The sequence below is a fragment of the Cimex lectularius genome, unplaced genomic scaffold (genome assembly GCF_000648675.2).
Source record: "Cimex lectularius strain Harlan isolate CLEC.00 unplaced genomic scaffold, Clec_2.1 scaffold98, whole genome shotgun sequence".
NCBI lineage: Eukaryota > Metazoa > Arthropoda > Insecta > Hemiptera > Cimicidae > Cimex > Cimex lectularius.
Window position 1 is genome coordinate 2,110,037 of NW_019392897.1, and position 15,042 is coordinate 2,125,078.

The 15,042-nt window shown below is 36.0% G+C and overlaps 1 protein-coding gene across 2 annotated transcripts in view; it reads left to right on the forward strand.

Moving 5' to 3' along the window:
* The window catches only part of LOC106664296 (sodium-dependent phosphate transporter 2), a 76,988-nt gene that overhangs the window by 49,234 nt on the left and 12,712 nt on the right, over positions 1-15,042 (forward strand). For both annotated transcript variants that reach the window (XM_014389893.2, XM_014389895.2), the window contains exon 3: positions 4,390-4,950. In XM_014389893.2, the coding sequence (XP_014245379.1) occupies positions 4,758-4,950 (193 nt within the window). In that variant the 5' untranslated portion in view covers positions 4,390-4,757. The remainder of the gene's footprint in view (positions 1-4,389; positions 4,951-15,042) is intronic.

Consider the following 15,042-nt stretch of genomic DNA (forward strand, 5'->3'; position numbering starts at 1 on the left):
TATAGAAGCCCTCTGGAGCCTAATCCCGTTGGTTGAGAAGCAACGATCTCCTGGGCATCTGGTTTAAGTCGCTTAACCCATAAGTTAGGTGAACAACTCCCCTGTTGTATAGACCAAGGTCAACACATCGGGAATGACACATGCCTTCAGGTCCATTGTGCAGAGAAAAAGTCGCACGATATGGCCCAAACAAAAGGAATGGTGTCATGCTTTCCATACAGAGCAAAACAGAAAAATTGTTCTCGAGTTTTGCCACTCGTTTCTACGCCAAATGTTTCAATGGTTTAGTTCACCTTGGACTTCTGTTGAGCGAAAACTGCATTTTTTGGGTCTCTTAGACGGAGCTTTCGAAGTGGTATGGCACCCAGGTTTACAATGGGAATTTAAGATTCTTCCCAGTTAAATTCACTAGTTTCGTGGTCCGCTTGACCAATTAATATCTTTCAATTAATTAAAGTTTTTAGTTGAGATAAAAACCTTAATTAATTGAAATTCTTCCCAGTATTTATCACTTTATCGCCGATATAATCAAACTATTAAAATACTCAGTTTATAATTTTTTATCATGTCACATGGATTTTTTAATGACTTATTGTCTTTTTTATATTTGTAATTTTTTTAAACTTTTCTATGTGGTTTTTAAAAAAAGATTGTAGAAGCGTGTTTCATCATTGTAGATGCTGTTGGGTGTAAATTCCCGAAATCGTCTAAAAAAATTTAATGTAACAAAAAAAATTAATTAAAAAAAACCACATGGAAAAGTTTGTTTAAAAACCCATGAATTATAATCAGTTTGTGCTGTAGAATTAAGACTTTATTTTTAAATTTCAAAAAAAATTGTAATCACTTGCTGTTTTAATTTTGTGTGTTGATATTTCTGTTTGTTGTACGTAAATGTGACTGGCTCTTACATAGACTTTTATCTTTCACGTGATCGGAAGCCTTTTAATTTATGACATATACAAACAGCATATGCAAACTAATTAAACAGAGTTGGTTTGTCAATCCGTAAAACCTGCCGCTGAAAAACCGTGTCTGTTGTTATAAATCCCGTATTTTTCTTTCTTCCATAAAACCCAAGACGTTCCGTCAACGAAATGAAGGTAAATTCCTTGTATTAGCCACATGAATTATGCAAATTTATAAAGGAGTTTAAAAAATTCCCAAACGTTAATTAAAAAATTCGTGGCTTTAATTTCTCCAGGGGGGTGGTGGTGGAAAAAGCTTTGGGGACATACGTTGTTCGTAAATATTTCGACACTCAAAAATTTATCGCATATCCCCACAAAGAGTGCATGATTTGAACATTCGAGCCTAAATTGAAGACATAACGAACAAATAATTTTCCATTGCCCGTTTCTATAGTTAAGCTTTTTTTAAATTTTCCCTTTGATGTAATTTTGTACTATAAAAGAAAACCGATTGGCATTTTCCTGTAAGAATGTCTAATAATCGAGACCCATTCTTCCTAAAGCCCCAATTAAAATTGTTTGACTCTACTATACCCTAAGGCTAAAGCGGATGAAGATTAGACAATATTGTGATGATCAAGAAATTGTTTCCTCTTGTCATCAGAGTAAATTGTCAATCTAACCTTGCGATCATTTGAAACGTTTAAATCGATTTTGTTAAGAAATCCTTTGGACACATTCTACAGAGTTCCCACTTTTTCGGAAATTCCTATCAGCCCTGACCCTGACAATTTTTCGGCGAGTGGTGCAATTTTATCTCTGCAACAAAACTATTTTTACCAACTGGAGTTTATTTCTATCGTACCACTCTGTCTCATTCAAAAAATTCTCAATACGGATATATTTATATAATATTAAAAAATTAAATTTCGTCTACCTTACACCATGACACATACAACCCACATACACATCTCACGTCTTGGGTTGCGTTCGCCCATAAAAATAATAATTTTGTAACTTTTTTATTTAATAGAACTACTCAAATTACATGTTTGATGGCGGAAAGACCAAAAATATAATTGGCGATAGTCTAATTAATGCAGCTATTTAATCGTGTTAATCAAACATAATCTGGCACTCTCTTGGGCTTGTCACCCCATTAAACATGTAGCTTATTTTATTACGTAGTGCCACAGAATCAAACTATAATTGAAAGTTTATACTTTCCAATAATAAAACAATTGAGGTTACCCAAATTAAATTTATACAACTACGCTAAAAATACAGAATTGAAAACTTGAATTTTCCTGTATGGTGAAACAGAAACGTTTGTACTTGGATCCGATATATTAACTTTTTATATATTTATTTTTAAAAACTAAAAAAAATTTTAAAATTAATAATCTATCAGTAAAATAAAAGTGCCGTGAATATGAACCACCTAGTCTATAACCAACATTAGCTATCCTCTTAGATTTCATGATGGCTTTATGTGCGCAGTTGGTCGCGAAGCCAGTGACGCCTCAACTTTCTATGGGGATCGGTAGGGAAAACGTGGAAAGGTCAGGAATGAGGGAGTTTGAGATAATTGGAAAAGAGAAAATTGGATTGGAATTTGAGGTCTCTTGACTAGGTCAGTAACATGGAATTCATAATTTTTAGTGGGAGTATGGTTTCTAACAAAAAGGTTTCACCGTCATGATTTTGAGGAATTTTTGAGAGGATGAAGTAGGGATTCTTTTTATAGTTGCAACCTTTAAGTCCATATTTGATGCAATCGGATGTAGGAAATGGAATTTTTTTCAGGTAGGAGGGGCTATTATTTCTTTGAGAGCAAAGTACCATGTTGGGATTTATTTTTATTGTTAATTTACATAACAATGGTTCCTATCTTTACCGTTTCAGTCCTTAAGTCCGTATAGAGAAGGTAGCGGAGCTTTACAAGGCAGGATTTCTTTCTTAAGTGTCCCTAGAAAGACATACTCGTAAGATTTTAGGAAAAAAATCAGGAGAATGGTGGACAAGTAGTACAAGAGTATGGCTCGTGACTGAAAGGAGTACTGCGGATCTAGTTTTTATTGCGGGTAGATTTACTAGAAGTACTAGAAAAAAAGGTAACAAACTAACTGGCGGTTAGCACTCTGTTTAAAGTAAACAGGAAGGTGAAAAGAAGTGCGTAGCAACGATTAATGGAATCTGTCAGCGATGTAGCCTCTTTGTCCTCATTGAGACCTCTCCCAACCCTTGCGGGGGGGGATCCAGGCGCAAAATAATGGTGCAGCATTGAGGGCATGGCAGCTTCTAAAGCACAAGCTGGATTCGGTTCGGCAGGGGACGGCGGGTGCTTTATCAGAGGCACACGAGAGTTAGGGTACCAGATCCTGTCTGCATAGACGGGGGGGGGGTGCTTAACCATCTGTACTACGGGGTGGCAGAAATGTTCCAAAGTCCAGCCTCAGCTACATGGGAACGGGCTCTTAGTGGCGATGCTCCTGGCCGGAACTTACAGAAGAGGCTGTTTTTCTATCTGTGACCTCCGCCCAAGCACTTGCGTATGACCTTCGTTATAACCCCGGCCTCACGGGATACGAAGGATCGGACGATCGAAGCGTATAGCGTTGATGACGCTTAGACTACGCTGACGGAGTCCCTCAAATGCATGAGAAGTGGCGGATGGGAACGAATGGTGGTCGGTGGTGCCTACATGGGCGTCCTTTACCGAAGGCAGTCTCCTCTAGGGGGTGGTTAGGAATTCCACTTTAAACAAAACCGCAGCTGGAGCGGGTCCGGAAGTACTTACGCTGGAGGAGTCTCAATACTTTGGGAGATAGAAGTGGCTTCTCTATCTAAGGAGTGAGTGGGAGACAAGGTTGATGCATTTCAGCTCGTTACGTTCGGCATACGGTCTGATGCTCGATGCAGACCCGACAGGTACGGACGCTAAAGATTCTCATTGTCCATTTAAGGATGACCGAATATTTTGGAACGCATGACCTCTTTGGGATCCTGATGAATAAAGTATTGAAAGCTGCCAAGTTACAAATGCTCAGCTTTCAAATCGACTTAAGGTAGAGCAGGTAACTTAAAGTACTTAGGACCGCACCAGAGTAATGACGGAGTGGTAGATATAGAGGTATGGGCGATGGAACAACGCTAGTAGGTTGTTCTGTGCTTTCTGAAGGACTTACGTTACGACCGCAGAATCTCCAAGGGCACCAAAGTCAAGGAAGCCAAATTGGTGGTCAGGCATAACATTGTGGTTAGGAGCTTCTCAACTTCTTTCCCGAGTAAAGGTTAGAGGATATTGACTACAACATGTGCGAGTTATTCGTATAGAAGAGATCTAGTTTTATGTTCGTGGGAATATTGTTATTAAGTGTTACGTAATACTTATTACGTATGGTTGACATAAAATATTATTTATGTAACTTTTGATTGGTTTTATGGTGTTTAATCTTCGGTTTATTTTTGTTTTCAGAAATCATCAGGGAGTTCTCGGTGGACGAGACCTCTTTCTTTTGCTGAAGCTGCTTCACGACAGCAACTCACCTCACGTACCCCATGGCCGAGTACAGGCACAATAACTCCGTGCGACCGCACGTCAAGAAAAGATACCAAAACTATTTTTAACCGACCCTCTCCTCCAACCCAAAAAAACCAAAACCGATTTTTTTTTCTTTTAAACTCTCAGGTATTTTTGTAAAGTTTTGGCTGTGATAGTAGTTAGTAAATTGTTAACGCCTCGGTCGGTGTCGCGTTCCGCCGGGACAAAGAGAAATATATATTGAAACTTTATTTTATTTCGGACGATTTTAGCGTTTAGAACGATTTGTAAATTTGAATAAAATGGAAGAGTTCGCGGACGAAGCGCTTTGGCTGGTGATCGTTAGTTTTATCGTTGCTTTTGTACTCGCGTTTGGAATCGGTGCGAACGATGTGGCCAACTCTTTCGGCACTTCAGTCGGATCCAAAGTCCTCACCGTCCGCTCCGCCTGCATACTCGCAACCATCTTTGAAATGGCCGGAGCAATCCTCATCGGTAAGTACTGATTCAATTTATATTTACGTCTATAAGGACACGTGTCAAATTAACTTCTTTACGCACATTTTTTTTACTGAGATCTTTGCCAGTTGAAAATTGGAGGACGGGTCATTCTGACATGGCCAATTGCTCGCAAAGTATATGGTAACGGAAAAATATAATCATGTATGACGCAGAGTCTCAAATATATGGAATGATTTACCTTAGATGTTATGTATTTGTTCATTTTAAATTAGGATAAGCCACACTCGAATGACACTTAGCATTTGCGAAACGATTAGGATTTTCCAATCCAATTTGTACAGAGAGGCTGTATGACATGTACGATGTTATTTATTTACTGTTTGTCTACATATTTATCTGTTACCCTTTATGTGTTTATTCTAATTCCTATTGGCCACACTTGTTAGACCAAAACATGTCGATTACATGGTAGCACTTCAATGAATCCAGAATTTCACCCAATTTAGTAGGGACAAACGAAATACGGCCATTCGATACCAGTGTGTCGAAAGAAATACTACTACTAGATTTTGCCACCCGTTTATTCTGATTAGCATAGGCACACTCCATTAACCCATGTGACTTGGAAAAATTGCGATCTGCACTTAAAAAAGGGAGGTGAAGGACGAAATACTCCCTTCGATTACACATGTCTAAATTTGTAGCTGTTGTCATTTAGAAGTATTCGGACTTCGAATAGGCCACACTCGAATGACCCTACTAACTTCAACTTACGAATGAACTTATTACATGGTAGTCGTACAAGAAAAAAACCTATGCCTACAATCCTAGACTTTTACCTTTTGTCCTGATAGGGAATTGACGGGTGATCATTGTGAATTTTTACAATGTAACACTTCCATCTGTCCCAGAAAACTTTAGGGTAGACAAAATATGATGATATATCGAAATACACTAGCAACATTTTGGCCGGCTACCTTTTTGCGTTTATTCGCCGGAAGAAACAGTTTTGCAAATGTAGACATAGCGCGTGGATATAACACTTGTAATAAATAAATAAAAAAATGTGTGCAGTTTAGTTCATTTATGATGACTGTTAAACTGTACATTATATTACATTGTATTAAGCAGTCTGGGTATAAGGTCATCTCTTAAATGATAAACCCAGTATGGTTTTTTTTATGTAATAGTTTATGCTTTGCCTTGAAAACTGTCATTTTTGAAAGTAAATAATGAAGCATCTATATATCCTGCCGATTGTCATTTTAGAATGATTTTGCTCTTTTATATATTTATCAAACCTCTTGTTTAATAAAAGATAATATCTGACATCATCATAGATACAAACAATTTGCCGTATAGTAGCCGTTCAAGGAGTGTATCTTTGATGAAATCTCCTATCCAGTTGTCGGATGATTCATGGAGGTGTTTTAGAATGATTTTTGCTCTTTTATGTATTTATTTAACCTATTATTTAATTAAAAAGAAAATATCTGACAGTCGTCATAGATACAAACAATTTGCCGAGGGTAGCCGTTCAAGCAGTATATCTTTGATGAAATCTCCCGTCCAATTGTCCGATGATTCATGGAGGTTAGACCAGACGGCCGTCTCACGATGAGCCGGCTTTGATACTCGTCATCGATTAAATCTATCCCTTCGGCTACAAACCCGATTTTCAATATTCCGATTTTCTAATTACCAAATTTAAATAAATTTCCCGAGCAAGAAAGAAGTATGGAGAAAGCTCAACCTCGATCTGAGTCGGGCTCTCCAATGGTAAAAGACCCGTTACCATTATAATAACCGGCAATTACATCGTTACTGCAGCGTCACCTGTAAATTTACCATTTAAAATTTTATCGCCGCGCTCGACTGGAACATTTGCCTATAATTGGAATGACGTTTTAGAACAGAATGTAACAACAACCAGACGTTTGCATTTAATCAAAGCTTTCCAATGTGATAAATCAAAAGCCAATTTAAATGTTAATAATTAGGCCAAAATGACCTACAACGTCGAAATTAAGGTTTTTCATAATCCTGATAACTTGGGTTATATTCTAGATACTTAAAATTTACCTATTTTACTTATCATCTTGTACTTTTCATTTCTAAAAAACATTCTTCCTTCAAAATAGACACTCATTGTGGGTTGTTCCGATATTTCCTATTATTAATGTAATGTGACGTTTCTTCCTTCCATTGTTGGTCATTTCATAAATAAGTTTGCCAAAACTGTCAACTTGGATTTTATAATTGTACTTCGCCATTTAATGAATAAGCCTGCCAAGGATTTCTCGCAGTCTTAATTTGTCCTTAGGCTAACTATGTGGATCGTGTTTATAAACTTTAATAATTAATTAGATGTAAAAGTCGTCTGGCTAGGGTCGAGTGCTAGAAATCCAATAAACAGTATTTTTTTTAAATTCGATTTGAAACTTCCGCGACACCATCGAAATATAACTATTGTATAATTAGGCTCATTGCCCAAAACGCTTCTCTCCTAATTAAACCCCGAAAACAATAGTACGGGGTTGGCAATTTATTTCTTCAATTTGCCCTATTGAGACGAAGAAGGGTGTGATTTCATATCACCATTATGTAAATGAAAACATGCACAGTGCGTGTTGGTCTGATGGGTGGTAAATACATAATTTATTTATAGAGTTTCTTAATATATATTTTTCAAATCATTTATTTACAACAAAAGAATTATAGAACATCTATAGACAGTTTGATCGTAGTTTTGGTCCGCTTGTGTCAGTTGGTATGAAGATGATGGCTATTGTTGGGTTTTTGGTCACCAAGCACAGCAGCCTTCTTCTGTTTAGTATCGTTGATGATGATGTCTATTAGGAAGTGGGTTTTTTGTTCATCAAACACATCAGCCTTCTTGTGTTTAGTATCGTTGATGATGATGTCTATTAGGAAGTGGGGTTTTTGTTCACCAAGCACAGCAGCCTTCTAATAATTCCTTAGTTCAGTGTAATCAACTCGAGCCTTCGACTAAGAAAGGTCTTTGCTAGGTCTTTTTGATTTAATTTATCCCAGATTATGTCTCCATTGAGCGGTTGCTTTTCGCATTTGAAGTTGATAAGGCTATTCCTTCCTTCCCATTGCATAATCCACAGATGTGCTAGTTGAATTTGTCCTCTGAGTTCTTCAGCCCTCTTTGAATGTAGCAGTGAGTTTGCTCGTCTTGATGAGGGTTGTGTTAGCAAATGCGTACTGTGTCTACTTCTAGAGTTGATCCACTTCTACTTTTTTTTTATCTACTCTGTGGAGGAAGATTCTGTGTTTGTTTTTGTTATCCCAATAAAAGGGTTTATATATTATCTTGGAGATCATCATCTGGCCAGTGTGTCTGCCTTTTCATTACTAAAAATTCCTTTGTGCCCTGATACCAAGTTATCATCGGGCTATTGTTTTTGCCCAACAATTTGGAAATTTTCGTTGCTTTTGCTGACCTTATACTTTAATACTATACTTTAATAGCAGCTCGGCTATACAATCTTATAAGGATTTTTTGCCAGTATAATCTTTTACGATTTTCTAAGGCCTTGATGGCATATATTTCAGCTTGAAAGATCGAGGTGTAATTCCCTAATGAGTTTGATTGCTCATGTTTTTTTTTAAACGCCTGTTATTGTATCTGATGTTCTCCTGAATTCTTCTTCTCCATTGTAGTCTGTTTAGATTTCATAGGATGTTGTAAAGAGTTTAGTATTTATTTATTAGGAGAGATGTTTTCTGTGATATTTCATTCGCCCTTATGGTCAGGCTTTTGTCTACTTATCAAGTTTTATTACTTCCAATGGAAGTGTTACAGAAAATAATCAGACAGGAAGAAACCAGTCAGATTGAGAAATATCACATCATATCTGATAAAGAACATCAGAAAGCAGGATACGATTCAATTTCATCAAATGATTTCCGACAAGTTACTTTTATACGAGCTTATACTTTTTTCTCTTGATCTGATTAATCTTAATAGAATAATTTTACTGAACATTTAGCAGAAACACGTATTTTTGATTGGTAGCACAATAACACAATGATCGGAAACGACCTTTCTTCAAAATTACATAAAATATGAAGGCGTTGCAATTATGGTCATTTTTGCAGTTTATTCTACCCTCATGCTAGAAAATTAAACATTGCACACAGCATCAACAAAAAATAGCTACCAACCTCTACTCAAGTCAGATATTTAGTACCAGAAGGACTTAACACTTGAGTGACAACTTGGACAGATGCGAAGACTTTCAGAATTGAAATTTGTTGACCGTCAAAACGCAACTAATTCTGTTCGAGACATAAGTCATAACCTCTTTGCCTTCGAATATCCAGCGCATCCAATCTTTCCTGTCCTCAAACAAATTATCAAAGCTGCTTTCTACTTTACTAACCTCACAATCTCAACCAACGTAACATTTCTTCTCAATGAACTGATCCGATCCCACTTCCAAAACTTCCAGAGTAAACACACGTTCCATCTAACCCTACTGCCAAAGTCACATGAACACTTTCTCATCCTGAGAACTACATGGCTGGTTTCTCATAACATATTACGTTTCGATGCAGTACTGACCATTTTTTCAGTCTTGTGACCGAGGGAAAACCGTATGTGAACATATTTTTAATATGTATTTTTGTATGTACCTGACCCTACTTTAGAGTAACCCTACCTAACCTAACCTAATCCTAACCCAACCCAACCCAACCCAACCCAAACCAAACCAAACCAACTTAACCTAACCGTAGCGTTTACCTAACAAATCCCTAACCTAAAGCCAACTCAATCCTACCTTACCTAACTAAACAAACCAAAATCAAGCGTTGATATCCATATTATATCCATGTTAAAACAGATTTGTTTTTGAGAAAAAATAGCTCTGCTTTCCTTATAATCTCGTATCAAAAACCTCGCATATTCCAATAAATTCCATACTTTTAGTTTCTTATTTTAAATTAATAATAATCCTCTTTATTTTTGAGGAAACAAAGTTAATGTTCAAAAGATACACTTAATTATCGCAAGTCGGTTTTCTTCGTCGGATCATGCCCTTGGCCGTTCATTTGCCTCGACATCCACGCATTATTTTGTTCCGTCACTTTAACACCTTTTTTTAATTATAACTTTGCGAAATTAAAAGTGAACAGTAAATACACTATATTGAAGATCGTTGAACTTTATTAGCAGTATAATTTAACAAACCAAGGCCCGTTCGTTTTCCCTTTTTTCCTTGGCGTATCGGCATCGCACTATATAGTTTCAATTCCCGTGGGGAATCATGTAGTAGACGGTTGATGCTTCTGCCGTTAGCAGATTGTAAATCGATAGTTTCAGGGTGTTCGACGTTGGATGAAACAGCCTTCTGCGGGGGGAGGGGGTTAGAGCGAAACCGAACGAACCCCGCTTAGCAATTTGTTTCTTTATTATGTTGAATTTTTATTCTCTTCGAGAAACTGGATTTCCTATTTAAATTAGATTTCTTTCATGTTTAAAACCTTATACACTGATTGATTGGCTCCGAAGATATAATTCAGGCGAGGATATGCAGCGAAAACAGACGGATCGGAAAAGATCAATGGTTTTAAAGCTTTGAAAAAATTGTTTACAAACAGGCAAAATTTGATTTAAAAGACATCACATTTTTAAATTCAGATTATGACTTCTTTTCCACTCAGCTTTTTGTATAGAAAATTGTTAAATTTAAATGTAGAAACATTGACCAATTAATTAATCTAAAAAATAAGAATAATTGACACGATAAAAAGTTTATTTTTTCCATTGATATTATCTTAAGTAGATAAGGCTTTAAAATAATTAGACTAAAATAAATAATCCATGATGTTCACTATTTACGAAGTGATAATGGCTTATAATCAGCAGTATAATAAATTTCAATTAGTTCATTCAATTTTTTATCTAAGATAAATGCTAAAATGTATGCGTATTTAACATATTACGAGATTTTCATGTAAAAATTCCTTGCACTTTTCATGAGAACTGACCTGGGCGAGGGCAAAGATCAAAAACAAGGGAACCAAATGCAAGCCAACGAAATCCGTAAGATTAAAAGAAAAACTAGTTCCAAATTAAAACTGTACAAAATATTGGCTTTAAATTATCTTTCAATGGACGAATGAAAGAATATGGTTTTATTTATAGTATTGGATCGAATTTGATCAAGTTAGACCCCACCGCTTGTGTACGCCAGCGAATTCACAAACTATGATTTGTAATTTTATAAAAAATGAATGGAGAATCCGCTAGAACGAAAGAAACCAATTTAAATTATGAAATTGGAAAAAAAGACATCGATCCCTGGCCTGCGGAGGAGGCTGGGTCTAGAAGGGAAAAGGTCAGACTTAACAGGTTGCGCATAGGACATACCAAGATCACACATTGTATTGTGGGTGAGACCACACGTTGGTTGTTGTGTTACGCGCTTATCGTAGAGCATACAATAACAAATTGGAATGACGAAGTCTGCAAATAAAGAAGTACCGCATCCCGAATGACCTAAGTGCGCCCTTGAGAATGAATTTTAATACATTTTTGTACCTTCATGTATGTGATATTTATTTTTTGGAACGAATGTATTTATTTTCGTGAATGGAGGTGTTTATACCCTAATTATCCTGAATATGGAGTATTCTGGGGTGGTGTAATGTAATTTATTAGCGTGAATGGAGGGGCTTATCCCCCAATTACCCCGAGGAATATGGAGTACTCTGCGGTAGTGTGAATGTAATTTATTAGCGTGAATACAAGGGTTTCTCCCCAATCACTTCGAGGAATATCGAATTCTCTGGGGTAGTGTAAATGAATGTAATTTATTAGCGTGAATGAAGGGGCTTATCCCTCAATTACCACGAGGAATATTGAGTACTCTGGGTAGTAAGAACGTAGTCTGGTGTGTGAATGGAAGGGTATATCCCAAATTACCCCATGGAATATCGAGTAATCTTGGGTAGTGTGAATGCCAAAACCAATGATATTCTAACCAGAATATCATGTTTTTATCGGGTTTCTGGGTATTTGTGTTTGTTGTGTTATTTTACCCTCATTTGATGAGGCCCTAAGATACAGTGGCTCGCAATAGGACAAAGAAAAGAGATTGGTTGGTTTATTATAAAACATCGTAATTAGGCTGGAGAACCAGTAAAAGAAATTACTGGGTTTAAAACGCGAGAAAGATAAGAAATGAAAGGGCTGGTGATGTAATATAGTTTGGCGGGTGGCCTTAAAACTAAATTTAAAAAATATTGACCACCCTTATATTCAAGGGCCCTTGTACAAGCGAAACTTAGCGGACCGAGGAATAACTAACACATTCTATTTGAACAAGTGAAATTGCTCAATAAAAATTAATTTGTATTATACTATAGACAAAAATTCAATATTCATCTCAAATCGAACAGTTTTTATGGCTTAAATAATTGTTTAAATAAACAAGGACTGCGATCAGGACTGAAATGTCTTTTCTGTTTGTTTATTTTATCTCAAAGAAGAAACCTCGGAAGTCGATCTTGAAAAGAATTCGCAGATAACCGCTGACTCACACTTTTCCCACAGTTTTATTCGTATTTTTATTTGGCTTCGAGCCGATTTTTCCAATTTCGTCCGAAGATTTTCACCAAAAATTAAAAAAAAAGGGCACAACTTGCAAAGTACAGGGTGTCCCTCAAAGCCGTGCATGCGTTAAATGCGTCATGATGAGGACATTGACAGGTCTGGGCTTGAAAAATGAATTTCTCCGGGACGTGAGCAGAGGGGGCGCCCTAGCCTACGGTGTAAATTTCTATTTTTACACAGAACCGAGAGACCGACAGGGTTCTAAAACCAAGCTTTAAACTATTTCTACGCTGTTAAAATAAATAATAGCAAAATTGACGAACAAAGTTTAAAATTCGGAGAACACATCGTAATTTTAGCTTTTGAGCAATGCTTAAAAACACATCCATCAAATGTCTAAATTTTTATACCAAAACAAAATGTAAAAAATAAAGCCCTTATATATTCTTTTTTTTTTCTTATGAAACTATGGGTGTTTTATCGACATATAGGTGAACTTAAGCTGCAGACGAGAACTGGCAACACTTTCAACTATGAGTTGGCAAGTTCTAATTGTTGGCCAATAATGGTCCTGCAGCCAAAAATTTAAACATCTTTTTTACCAAGACAAATGTTTTCCTCTCTGTTGATCGGTCTTATTTAATTAGTCTTTAAATGATAATTAAATAGAAATGTAATAATGTAATCAGTAATTCCTGTCATACGGGAGAGCTTATCATCCATCTACCCATTGGATATCACGGACGAGGGGGTCAAACCACTTCACAATACATTTTTCATACTATAATTCATTAAAAACCATGTACTCAAATCCAGGAACACTAGCGTGGCAAATACGAGTCTGACGTCCTAACCACTCAACCACAGTACACAGTCCCCTCATATATAATGTGTGTTAAAGGATTCAAAGAGCATTTTTTCTTATAAAACCAACAATGTTGCGCATAATATTTCACAATATTAGTTATTATTTATTCGATGTATTTTTCATATACTCATTGAAATTTAGAAAGTAATTAAACTTATATGAAAAATTAATTATTTGTTTAACAGGATGATTTACTTATGTATTTATTCTGACACAACTCATGTCAGGTGGATATTAAATAATAAAACTGCATGGTAAAAGATAAATTTTGTTTGAAACATCAAAAACTACCAGTAAGTTCAGTGATACAGTTGCAGCTACACTTTTAAATATTTTTGACAGAATTGATTAATTAATTATTGGTTTAACATCATTATACAAATATTGTATGATAAATTATTTATTTTAATACTACTTAATGCTAATATTTGTTTTTTTTTACACAACAATTTCACAAAACACCAATATGACACCACAAGAGTAGCACTATACTTTATGCCCTGCAAATATCTCGAATAAAGATTAAAACGTCGGTAAAAAAATGAAAAAGGTGGTTTTCTAAACTACCTCATTCTCGAATGCTCCTCACGAATCCAGCAAATTAGCTGATAGTTATGTTTCATAAACTATAACATAAATGAAACCTGCACCAGTCCCAAATTGATCCATTGATCCTTCTGTATACAAACATATGTTTCTTAATCAAAGAATTTTTAGGAACTCCTGTTGGTATATGTAAGGAGCTGTATTTTCCTTGGGAAATTTCACTAGAACGTCTAAGTCTAATATACACTTCATCTTTTAATCTTGGTGCTATGACATCAAGCCCTCCTGTATTACTGTTCATCAACAACAAAAACTACATACTGACTGACCTGAACTCCTTAAAAAAAACACTTCAGAACTAGCTAATATAACAAAAGTAATAGATGATGCAATAACAGAATACATTTCCTGGACCCTAATAATCACTGAAACGAACAACAAACTACAATTCAACGTATACAGAAAACCAACGGCTGTCAGATCATACAAGCAATCAAATCCCCCCCCCCACCAACATCAATTTGACTTTTTATAACATGACTATTTACTTATTTAAATTAAACAACCTATATGAAAATTATTTGATTATTTATTTTAAAATCTTAAAAGAGACTGCATAGGTCTAATTGTTAGGGCATTTGCCAAGCTAGACTTCTTGGGATCCAAACCAACCCTTGGAATTTCAATTCGTAATAAATGATATGTAAAGTTATTTTTAGTGGTAGACACCTCTATGCAACATTCAACGTGTTGTTGGACATCAACCCCTCCAATATCACAGGAATTATATAATCATTTGATTTTTCCTTTAATATGAAACGGGACTGTGGTGGTCTGACATCAGGCATAAATTTGCCACGCTAAATGTTCTGGGTTCAAATCCCGCCGAACCGAAGAAATTTAAATTGAAAATAATATGTAAAATTTATTTTATAGGTCCATTATATTTAGTGGTATATTGACCAAATTACTTCTTTCAGTTAATTAATCTTTTTATGTAAGTTTTTGGTTAAAATGGAAAAGCTAGTGCCACGAGTGGGATTTGAACCCTCGACCCTCAGCTCAATACTCTGCTGCTTTAACCACTGGAGCTATTGTGACTTCGATCCACTTGGACACCCAA